The following is an 11,886-nucleotide window of genomic DNA, read 5'->3' as shown; positions in this document are numbered from 1 at the left end:
ACTCTGAATCAGGATGTCGCTCTCTTAAGGAGAGTAAATACCACGCAACCCGCTTCAGTGTGTCCAGAGCTTTGCTTCAGGCAGCATGTCTCAGTATAACTGAGAGGTTACATACAAGATAGTTTTATTTAGTACGCAAGTACTTGTGTGCACATCTGCTTAGAAAATGCTTAAGACAGCTTAGTAAATGCTATCTAGACTTCTTTCCCCCCCACCCCCTTAAGCGCTTTTGGTTAAGCTGTGGTTAAACATTCAGCAGAGTTGGTGTTGCCTCCCCAGTACAGAATTGGGCTGTGTTGCAAAAATGCAAACCAAAGGTGGTTCCTTGTCCAGCAAGTGAAAAGGTTTAAATGTTTAAAAAGAGGTTTAAATGTTAGGCAGGAGGCAAGCATCAGGTCGTGCATGCTTGGGGAAAAGTTTGTTATATTGTTAGCTGGGATGCCAAGGAAGTTCAGCTGCTTTACTTATCTGGCTGTCAGGCCCAGTCAGGTTGTGTCTTTGTAGGTTTCCTGGAAAAAAAGAATGAGGTGCATGTGAAACTCCGGCTTTAGGAGAGCATTAGAAGAAATGGGGAAGGTTCTGCTTTATAAAGCTGAGCTAGAAGGAGGCAGAGGATGACAGGACTAGTAAAATGGAGCTTCCATGGCCTTTCTGAAGCTGTGCCCTGCACCTTACTGGAATTTACAGTTTAACTTATGGAAACCAGTTTAGGAGGATTACAAAAAAGGAATTTGGGTTCTTGCTGCCTTTTGTTGTGGTGTCTTGTAAATCCTTGCTTCAGAGAAAACTTGTTCAGATGTTCCCTAGAGCCTCTTCTGGAGCCTGATCTATAACTTAGTTGCAGGTGATGTAGAAATGCTGGATTCTTTCATAGGCAGATACAATGCTGTAATGTCCTGGGTACAGCTAAGGGTTGGGTTCATTTTTTTGCATTGTAATGTGTTTTATGATACAGATATGTTGCAGTGCATTCCTAGTTGTGTGTTGAACCCTACATGGTGAGAGCCTGTGGTTTATATGTTTTAGGGCAGACTTGGTATCTTTTTTTAAAAGGTAGGTTTGTAGCCCATCCTGCTATATGTTTAAAAAAAGCTGTGGTTCACATCTGGAAACTTCTGGTGAACTTTTCATAGTCTTTCCCTGAAAACACTTGTCTCCCTTTCCCTGGAACAGGCATGCTTACTTCCAAGCCTGTCTTACTTTGTATATAAATCTCAGTTTGGAACTTGGCTTTTAAACAGAGGGCTTTTTGAAATGTCAGCTATGCTTTTGGTTTTTAGCTACATGCTTTCTACGTGCCTGGATTTGTTGTTTTTTACTTCAGCGCTGTTAGAATTGACTCTTCTTGCAGAAGTTCAGTCAACTGTCTCCTTTGCATTAAGTAACTGAAAAACACATTTCCATATTGGCTGTGCTCTGAGGGTTATGTCTGAGAGAGCTAATAGCACTCTTACCTATAACATGCTACAAGCCCTAATCTGAGACATAAAGCAGAGATGCTAATAGTCAGGGGTTGCTTGTGCAACTTGAAGCAGTATCCTGAAGAGCAGCCATGGATGGCCTTTTCAGCATCATGTTTATTTCCTTATTTAATTTGGAAAGTAGAACACTCTTACTGTTCCAAACATTGATTTCTTAAAGTGCCATCCCTAAAAATATTTTCTTTTTCCTGTACATGAAAGACATCAGGCTCCTTTTGAAATCTGCTGCAGCTGCTGAAAGAGGGGAAGGAGAGCCATGTACATAGCAAGGGTTTTCTTGTTTTCCATCAGCTCTGTAGCCAAGCTTTTTAACTGTATAGCTGGTAGGCAGGAGGAAGATAATTTTTTTTGTGGTGGACTAAGATCAGGCAATTGGTTTGTTCGGATTTCTGTCAGGTGAATAGTTCCAGCACTGTCTGCTGCTGCAGCCTTCTGGAGCAGCATTGTGCTGCCAACTGAAATTGGCCCCATCCTTGGATAGTTTCGTTGCTGCCCACAAATATCCGAGCAGTGGCAGTGAAACAAGACAGTTTTTACTGGCTGCTTCTTTGGCCAGGTTTGCTGTACTGAAACAGTAGAGCTTTTTGTTTGCAAGGTCAGAAAAACTTCAAGAGCATCACCTAAAGCTTGGGAAGTTTCACGCACACATCTGTAATGGAAGGATAACATTTTACACAAATTTTCACGCACACATCTGTAATGGAAGGATACCATTTTACACAAATTTTCCCACACACATCTGTAATGGAAGGATAACATTTTACACAAATTTCTGATAAAGAACTGCAGACTCGTTAAGGAGAGGCTGTGGTCTTGATTACCATGCTGTGTAGAAATCCTCACGGCAGCACATGGAGCAAGTAAAGTTATCTCCATTGTCCAAGAGCACAGCAGAAATTGGTGTTTTGCTGAGATGAATCTCAGGAAATTTTGACATCTTAAGGCCGTGCCAGTTGTGCTGCTCCTCTGCCACGGGCCTTTGTATTTGTGATTCCCACCATACGTCCATGGCATGGATGTGCACTCTTCTATAAAATGTCATTAATCTTTTACTTTTCCCATAGGTGTATGCAGAATACTTCTGTGAAAACAACTAACTAGAAATCTTCACAAAGGAATATATTTGGTGAGAAAGTTTTAATCAGCTTTGATTGTGAATGTTCATGTGGCTGTACCATTACTTTCAGAACTCCGTAGTGTTTTTTTATTGAAGGTTCTATAAGAGTGTTATTATTCTAAATAGTTATTGAATTTAAAATCCTCTTCTAAACCATTTCTTTCTTTACAACTGTAAAACATTGAAGCTTCCTATGTGCTTCATATTGTGACAGTATGAAAGTGTATTTTCTTTAAAATGTCCACTTTTATTCTTTTTTTTTTTAGTATGCAAATTGCTGCATATTTTAATGTTTTGTTAAAAAAGATGAAGCTAGCCCTTCTCTTGAATGACTAGCACCCTCATAAGCATAGAGGACAAAATACCCCAGAAAGTAGTTTACATGTGTCCCTCTTTGAAGTCTCTTCTAAGGTCTGGATTTGCTTCTGCTTCTTAACCTAAGAAAATGCAAAGCTTACATATTCATCTGCACAGATGAAGAAGGAAACTGGAGAGTGCGACTGATAAGCTAGATGCTTGCTTCATGAATGTCTGTATGAGTTCTGCCAGGACTCACAGAGATCCTGCCTCGTTCCACATGAACACTTAATGCAGGTTTTAAATGGAGGATTTTCCCCAGTGACAGAAGACTCTGAATTTGGTGTCACAGGACAAAAACGCAAAGAAAGATCTGTTTGCTTCCTTGCATTTTGCGTGGATTGATAGCCTGGGGGTTTTGGCCAGTCTTCACACACATTGAAGATTCTGAAAAACATATCAGAAAAGTTCCAAAGTTCAGGTTTCTGATAAATCTTTGCCTTGTTGCGTGTGCTTGCAATGCCAGTAATAACTGTGAATAATGATTCAGTGCACAGGGGACTTTGAATCTGCAGCCTTCGACTGAAGTTTCCAAAGTTCCTTTAAATGTGCCTGAAGGATCTAATTCTCTGCACAAAGTCTTATCCTTGCACTTCCTTACGTGTTACCTGAGCTGTAATGCCTGCTGCATCTCCTGAATTTTGCTTTCTTCTTCTATGTGGGGAAACACCTTCAGCAGGGAATGTGAAAAGGAACCTCCCTTAGGATCCACTGCAGCCTGGTGACCAGGGAAGTCTGTTGCGAAGTGGGATATACGAGCTTGGATCTTAATAGACAAAGGAGACATTGAATTGCAGGTGAGTGCTTTCACCTTGATGGTATTAGATAAAATTTAATATGTTTCTGCTTTTCTAACTCCCAGTTTTTTAAGAAAAAAAATACATATTCCTGCCATCTTCATCTAAATAATGGATCAAGTTGTCTGCCAACAAGCAGTTACTCTAGGCCTTTGACCTCCAGTCAACAGAAATACTCACCTTAAATCTTTGGAGGGGAGCCAGATGTAAGACACTCCTGTGCGTAGTATTTCGTGTTCACTGGGTATGCTACACTCTGTTTGGCACACAAGATTTTGGATCGTTTTTCAGAGGTTCTTGGGTCTCCTGATGTGCTTAAACAGGCTGCAAGGATGTGTGACACAGGCTGTAACCTACGTATCTTAACATTTTCTGCTCAGGTCCTTTGTTGGATTATGATCTTGATTGTGTTTTGCTGGAGAGCTTCTGTAGAAAATCAAAAGGACTTGAATTGTGGTTTTTGAGCAATTGTGTGCCAAATTTTGTTTTGGGTCAAGCTGTGAACCTTTTCTGACAGTAGTGTGATCCTGTTTCATTTGCACTGAAGTAGTAGGAGAAGAATGGGTAAAACCTAGCACACCCTAGTTAGGCACATCTCTTGCAGCATCCCTAGGGTGCTTCTAGGCATCTCTAGACCCACAATTCATACAACAGTTTTTCAACTTTCTGATCCACAGACCCCCTGCAGCCTTTCTTTTGTGTAGAACAAATTCAATCCTACCAGCAGTGACTGACTTTCCTTACCTGCTGTTCTCAGGTCTATGTAGTACTCAACTGACTTCAGGGTCTGATAGCAGCAGGTTATGGTGCCTGGGTCCATGTAGTTGTAAGAGTGAAATATTTCTGTGATTCATAAGGGGTTGTAATTGTGCTTTAATCATTGTGTGTGAGCAATATATTGTGTAATGTTCCTGCCTGCCTCTTAAAAAGTAGCTTGTGGTAAAGAGGTCTGCAACCTTGAGGTTCTAGGGAAGGTAGCGGGGGGGAATGTCTAATCTTTAAACTTTTCTTATTAGTGGTGTGATGCTACAGGCTTTGTGTTCAGTCATTTTGATTTTTTTTTTTTAATTTTTTGGAATACTTTATTGCTGAACTAGAAACTGCTGTGAAACTCCTCTGCCAGTACCTTGCTTTGCTCATATGCCTTTGGAGGAACTGCAAGCAAATAGAACAGTGGTCTAACGTAAATATGGAGAGTTATGAAAGGATCTTTCACCTGTGCTGTTTGCCAGTCTTTCTCTGGCCCTTTCCATTGGACAGGTCTTGTTTTAACAAAATACTTGCAGGGTGTCTCCTATACTGATCCTCAGTCCTTCACTGGGGTTGTATCTGCTCTCAGTGCTGCTGTGTCCAGTGCAGAATACTCAAACTTGTATGGACCCTTGTGATGCTTTCTAACATTCTGCCATGTTCAAAACTCCAACTCTCCTTTAAACTTGTTGATAATCCCTGACAGTACTTTGTCTTTCCACATGAGGTTAAATAGTTTCTGTGTGCTCTTACAAGGAATCCTTGACAGAAGCTCTTTGGAAGCTCAAACAAGCAGTTTCATGGGGGTTTCTTTTGGGAGTTACATACCATCTAGACACAAACATATTAGCAGAAGTAGTTCTTTATAAAAACTAATTTGTCTGCGTTGAGTCTGCTTTAAAATTGTTTGGGTAAATTTTTTTTTTTTTTTTTTTTTTATTCCTTTGGTTGAAGTAAGACTTGCTAGATTGTGACTTTCATTTTACCTTCTTCCAGGATCTTCCCTAATGCAGTGAATAAACTACTTCCAGATTCTTGATCATCATCTGTACTGAACATGTGACCTTTTTATTCACTGAAACATAGTTGCCTCATCATTGTACAGATCTCTTGATAAAAGAATGTCAGGCCTGTCTCTTTCTTACCCTGTGTGATATTTTTGTTTGGAGTCGGAAAAAAGCAACCTACATGGAAGTTACTTAGTGAGGATGGAATCCTTGTATTGCTTTCAGCTTGCTTTACAAGAAGGATCTGGAGGTGTTGGAACATGTCCAGAGAAGGGCCACCAGGATGATCAGAGGGCTGGAGCACCTCTCCTATGAGGAGAGACTGAAAGAGTTGGGGCTGTTCAGTCTGGAGAAAAGAAGGCTCCGAGGTGACCTTATTGTGGCCTTCCAGTATCTGAAGGGGGCTACAAGGAAGCTGGGGAGGGACTTTTTAGGATGTCAGGTAGTGATAGGACTAGGGGGAATGGAGCAAAAGTAGAAGTGGGTAGATTCAGATTGGATGTTAGGAAGAAGTTTTACACCATGAGGGTGGTGAGACGCTGGAACAGGTTGCCCAGGGAGGTGGTGGAAGCCTCATCCCTGGAGGTTCTTTAGGCCAGGCTGGATGTGGCTGTGAGCAACCTGATCTAGTGTGAGGTGTCCCTGTCCATGGCAGGGGGGTTGGAACTAGATGATCCTTGAGGTCCCTTCCAACCCTAACAATTCTATACTGCTTGGAGTGCTTTCATTGTATTTCCTCCATCTTGTTTTCCTGGCATTTATTCAAATTCTACTGCAAGAACTTGTTTCTTTACTACCTTTAAGGTACTAGTGGATCTTGTAGGCATGCTGCTGTTGTTTTTCTAGTGCCTACCACCTCTATGACCACTGGGTTTTGTTACTGTATGACAGTGGCTGTTCTGTTGCCATACTATTTTTCTTCATGATCTGCTTTTCAGGTTTGAGATGCACTTGGTGTGGGTGGCAGCTCTCACCAAGCCTTCTGACCTAGCCCTAGGAGGGCTCCTTTTTAAAGTATTTTTTGGTTGAAGGATACAAAATCACAGTCTGATAATGAAACAGCAGTAGTTTGGCAGGAGCTGCTAGTGTATCTAGTGATGACAAAGAACTTCCTTTTCTGTGGAACTTTAAATTACATGAATTTTGCATTCATGGATTACATTAATGTTTTGCCAGAAAAAATTGTACAGCATATGTGAATTTCTTTTTTAGGCAATAATGAATCAAACAGACAAAAATCAACAGGAAGTCCCATCATGCCTTCATGATGAGCCACCAGAAGGTATGTATTAGTTTTCAGAATACTAAATAAATCCACAGAATTTCACCAAAATTTCAGATCTGCCTTAAAAAAATAAAGGCTGAATGTTTTAACTTGCATTTAAGTAAGCAAGAGAATGCTGGGATGAGAGGGGTCTGAATTATTGTTCTCTTCTGCATTATCCTGATTAAAATAAGGCTACTGGATAGAACTCAGTAAACAACTGCTGAAGTATGGAGAAGATGGTTGGATACTGAATTGCAATTAGTTTCCGGAGATGTGAATTGGTCCAGCAGGTACTTATTTCTGTCGCTCATTATGTGAGATGGAAAGAGCCCAGCTTTGCTTTTGGAGACCTTGCTGAGTTCATAGTGCTTGTGACTTCTAAACAAGATGTTTTTAGAAATGTGGAACTTTATTACTACTTTGGTAACCCTTTTCTATCACACGGTTAACTGTGGTTTTAGCTGTTGACTTAATCTCATGGTTTCCAAAAAGGAATGCATGCTTGACTTCATGCAGTGGCATCTTGGTCTCCTGAACTAAATGCATCTTAAATCACTTAGATCTGCAGAGGAAATGCTGTTGCAAATGAGCAGAGCTCCCTTCCAGACCAGGGAATGGCAGGATTAGAGAGTCCTCTTTGCATAATGTGACTGGAAGCATACTAGATCAAAAGCTGTTCTTGGCATGTAGTGTGTGTTTGGTCTTCTCATGCTTTCAGACCAGTTGTGTTGGATGCAGAGGTTGGTGAGTCCCTATTCCTCTTGGTTCATTGCTCTTGTATTTGTAACAACCCTTTAAAACTGTTTGGTTGTTTTGGTGTTTTGTCTGTTTGTTTTCCTCTTTCCTCAACTTTTGTGTGTTGTATAACTGAACAATCTGCTTCACTTGAGCAACAGTGTTATTCACGACCTGTAGCAGAAGAGGGTGAGGTGAATAGCCTACTTTTCTGCCTAATAGATGTTAAGAAAATCACAAAGATGAGAAGATGAAAGGGGGAGAGAGTTTTGTGGCACAGTGGTTCCTGAACTGTACTATACTTGAGCTTGTTACAATATCATAGTGTGAAGACAAAAGTATTTAAGTTCTTCAGGGGTTGTCCAGATCACACAAGCATTTCTGAAAGCAAATGCCAAGGTTGAAAACTAAGTCCTAATGTGCACCCTCTTCAAGACTAATCTTTGTCACTTCTGATTATCTTCTTTATATATTTTTTCCTTAGAAGATTGAATTGTGTGTTATCCATGTTAAGAAGATGTACAGTGATCTGACTCATAAGCTACCACCAGTTGTTTCTTGAGGAAGGCAGTGAAACAAATGGGCATTCTTTATCTTCCCAGAATATTCAGCAGGTTGTTCAATTCAGAACATAGCAGAGTCTGCCCATCACTAGGTATTGCAAGGTTTTATTTAAAATTTGGGAGCAGTTAAGATTGCTTGTCTTCTGCACAGTGTCTTCTTTCTGTATGTCAATAACCAGTTGGACTATGAAGTCTAAATAGATGGAGAACATTAGTGTAGCTGGAGTGGAGTGAAACACAGCTCATCATAATGGAAACTCCATCCTTGAAGTTTGGTGGTGTTTTGTTTTTCTTTTGATTCTGTTTCACATGCACTCTTCAACCCTTAAGGGCCCAGTTAAAATGTTGTAATACTCTTGAAGAACCCTCTTTTAAACCTCATACAAAACCTTCATATATGATGCACTTACACCATCATAGAAATTTGGCCAAAAGTGGATGGAAGGCTACCAGTTCAGTGTTGGCAGGAAGACTGCCTCTCTGGACAGGCTGCCAAAATAAAAATCCTTAGAGGAAAGGCTCAATTCCAAACCCAATTTGCAGTTTTTCATAAAGATATAAATAGTTCCAGCTTGCCCACATCACACTTGACAAGCTTGGTGCCCAAAGGCTTTGAAAAAATACCTATGTAGAAGAAGCTTTTGTACTTGTGCTTTGTGAGTGTGCTTCGTTTTCTGCAAAGAGTGCCGTCCTTTGCAACCTGTGCTCATTCAAACTTGTTTGATGTCGGACTCCTTTCAGCAGGAAGCTGGCTGGCTGCAAGGTAGTGTGTTAGAGCCAACCCCTGAACAGGGAGCTTGTGTCATACTCTCCCCAGATATAGGAGTGATCTGTTTTACCTTTGTCTCATACTTGTTAGAAACAATGCATATCATAGAATAGAGATCAACTGGTAATAGAAACTTTGCAGGTGCAGGCATTTACTAGATCTGAAGTACAGTGCAAAGAGGAATGAAATGGGAATGTGTCAAAGAAGTTTCTAATACACTAGGTCACAGTCTGTTTCACACTTGTGAAACAGACTGCCTGTCAGAGGATTGGCTACCCAAGGTAATGTGAGGAAAAGTATGTCAGCATTACTTTTGCTAGTTTCCATCTTATTTTTTAAGTTGGCTCTGATGGGCCCTTTATCGCTAGCATCAGGCACAACTCCCTGAAAACAGCTCTTAAAATTCAGTGATAAAACTTTATTCTCATTCACTCTGGTAGTAATCAGTTAGTTGGAAGTGAAGCACTTCCTGACCGGATTTTTTTATGAAGTGTGTAAGTCTGGTGACAAAAATCCTCTAATGAATAATACCTAGGCAGTGGATTTTACATCAGGCTCCATATACTCCTCTCTGTGATTCTTTAAAAGCTTTCTGCATGTAAATTGAAATTCTGATCTCTCTGTGTTTGTGTTAAAAATGTATTTTTTGCTGGAGATGCCCAAATTGAAAGCTGCTGGACTAGAATGAACCAGCAAGGGTATTACTTGGCTTTAAATACAAGGTGGTCGTTGATGTTTCTAGTTTCCATGACACTTTTGGTTATCTTCATCAGTTTCTTAAAGAAAAGAGGTTTTGTTTTGTTTGCTTGTTCTTGTCAAACTTGTAAGAAATGCACATAGGATCCCTGAATTTCACACTTTTTTAAATGGATTGTCAGTTCTGGCATTATCACAAACTCATGGGAGGTGCATGGGAAGTTGTTTACTCCATTTTTCATCTTGTAGTAGATGAGTACTGGGAGGTAGCTCTTGGAAACTGTCCTGAATGCAAGTTGTAAGCAGTCTGGGCACTGAAGTCAAGAGACCTGTTCTGCTGGTTCTCCTAAGGCATGCTGCAGTGCAGAGTGAATGGATAGAGGTCTCGGTGGATCTAGATCTGCTTTTTCTTTTCCCCTGCTTCTCTAGACTTCCTGCCCACTTCCAAGCTTGTTCATTTTGCTGCTGATTCCCTCACCTCTTTAGTGGATGTTTTTCTTCCCTAGCTCTGCCCACTGTGATTCTACCTTGCTCTTTTCTTGATTCTCACTGTTGGAGGTGTATGTTACATCCCATATATTATCTACAGATAGCTAGAAAATAGTAAAAAAATGGAATTCTTGCCCTACGGGTGTTAAGTGGCTGTGTCTTGCCATGGTTCTCTGACACTCTTTGGGGTTGGTGAAGAGTTGACAGGACAAGACAGGATGTGAAAAATGCTTGCATGGGCAGTGTTGTTGTGAAGACCAGAGGTTTCTCAAGTTTCACATTGAAAATACATTGCAGACAAACATGTATCAGTGCTACTGATTGGTATGTGCAGTGGTGGTATTTTTTTGTGTGCTTAAATACAACATGGACATACTGTTTTGTGCTCCTGTTACTTCCTTGATGATTAAGTGATGCTTGTGCATTTGTAGGTTGTGGAGCTGCAGTCTTAATTCCCTTTAGAAGTGAGGTGCCTGTATCTCTTTAGGGTTTTGAAGGCTACGTTTAGAAATACAAAGCAATTACTAAACTACTGGAAGGCCAAGGGGCTAATTCTGGGTGTCTTTCTATTACTCTAATAGTTTCTATGATTTTTGATGCTGATTGTACTATAAACATGGATTAGGAATTGACTTACATGTGGCAAGAAACTGCAAAATGCAGAGTAAATGTTTGGGTTTGGTTTTTTTTTGTTGTTTGGTGGGGTTTTTTTATGTTATGTGGACCACTTTTGGTATTTAGTGGCTACTGAACTTGCCCCTTTCCCTCTTCCCTTCCTGGTCCAAATTACAGAAAAGACCTTTATGGAAGAACATAAAATTTTTGTATGTGATGAAGAAAGTGACTCAATGAGGAGTTGGCATAAATTTTCTTCTCATACTTCTTTCAACTCCTCTCACTGCTCTCATTTGTAACCTTCTTTCCTGACCCCTGCACGCAACCCTTGTAATTGCAACTTCAAAATAGTAATTACTAAGGAAGGAAGCAGCTTTGTCTCAAGGTGAGCTCTTTTCAAGGAACAGCTCTTTTTTAATAAATCTTTGGCTCTTCTTCTCCGGGAAACTTTTTCCAGTCCTTCCTTAAAGGTATGAACAGCAAGGTCGGCACCTCTATGAGTTAACTCTTAATACTAGGACAGGGAGAACTCTTACAATTAGGAGGGTGTGTTATCCCTCCCCACCTCCTCCCAGTAATAAAGTCCAGAAATGAGTGGATTGAAGTCTTTTTAATTTGAGATTTCCCAGAGTTTGGGAAAATAGTGAGGCAGTCAGAGGATAGAAGTTGATCACACAAGATTGGGAGTTCTATGGCTTATACTTTTAGGCTCAGCATTAACCTGTGTTCTAGCAAATAGTCTTGAGGTATGTCTTGCTGCAGCAAAGCAGCTTATTTTTTTGGAGCTATGGTGGTGTGTGAGCATCCAAGAAATGTAGCCTGCAAGGCAAGTGGCTGTTAGGCTAGGAAAGGGAATACTTCTGAAGAAGGTTTCCTTTGCAAATGCTGTAAACATAGGACTGTAATTGATTTTCTTTTGTTTCCTCCCTCAGGTTCAGTAAAAGACCACCCGCAGCAGCAGCCTGGCATGCTTTCTCGTGTGACTGGTGGTCTTTTCAGTGTCACAAAGGGAGCTGTTGGTGCCACGATTGGAGGTGTTGCTTGGATTGGAGGGAAGAGCTTGGAAATTACCAAAACAGCTGTCACATCCGTGCCTTCAGTGGGAGTGGGGCTTGTCAAAGGAAGTGTTTCTGCTGTAGCTGGAGGTGTTACAGCTGTAGGATCTGCTGTAGCAAGTAAAGTGCCTTTAACAGGAAAGAAAAAGGATAAGTCTGACTAAAACAAAAACTGAGACATAGTCGAT

The 11,886-nt window shown here is 40.7% G+C and overlaps 1 protein-coding gene across 1 annotated transcript; it reads left to right on the top strand.

Annotated features, from left to right (window-relative positions):
• Positions 1–3,746: 3,746 nt before the first annotated feature.
• On the top strand, positions 3,747–11,862 carry TMEM263 (transmembrane protein 263). Its single transcript, XM_054386956.1, has 3 exons — positions 3,747–3,752; positions 6,722–6,791; positions 11,576–11,862. The coding sequence occupies exons 2-3, from the start codon at positions 6,728–6,730 to the stop codon at positions 11,860–11,862; spliced, it is 351 nt and encodes a 116-aa protein (XP_054242931.1). The 5' UTR covers positions 3,747–3,752; positions 6,722–6,727.
• Positions 11,863–11,886: the final 24 nt, after the last annotated feature.

The sequence above is a fragment of the Indicator indicator genome, chromosome 14 (assembly GCF_027791375.1).
Source record: "Indicator indicator isolate 239-I01 chromosome 14, UM_Iind_1.1, whole genome shotgun sequence".
Taxonomy (NCBI): domain Eukaryota; kingdom Metazoa; phylum Chordata; class Aves; order Piciformes; family Indicatoridae; genus Indicator; species Indicator indicator.
The sequence above is the reverse complement of the archived record's forward strand: the minus strand, read 5'-3'. Positions and strand labels throughout refer to the sequence as shown.

Coding starts and splice junctions, on each gene's coding strand:
- TMEM263 (XM_054386956.1), top strand. CDS start 6,728: ATGAATCAAACAGACAAAAATCAACAGGAAGTCCCATCATGCCTTCAT. Junction 6,792..11,575: donor TCATGATGAGCCACCAGAAG/GTATGTATTAGT, acceptor TTCCTCCCTCAG/GTTCAGTAAAAGACCACCCG.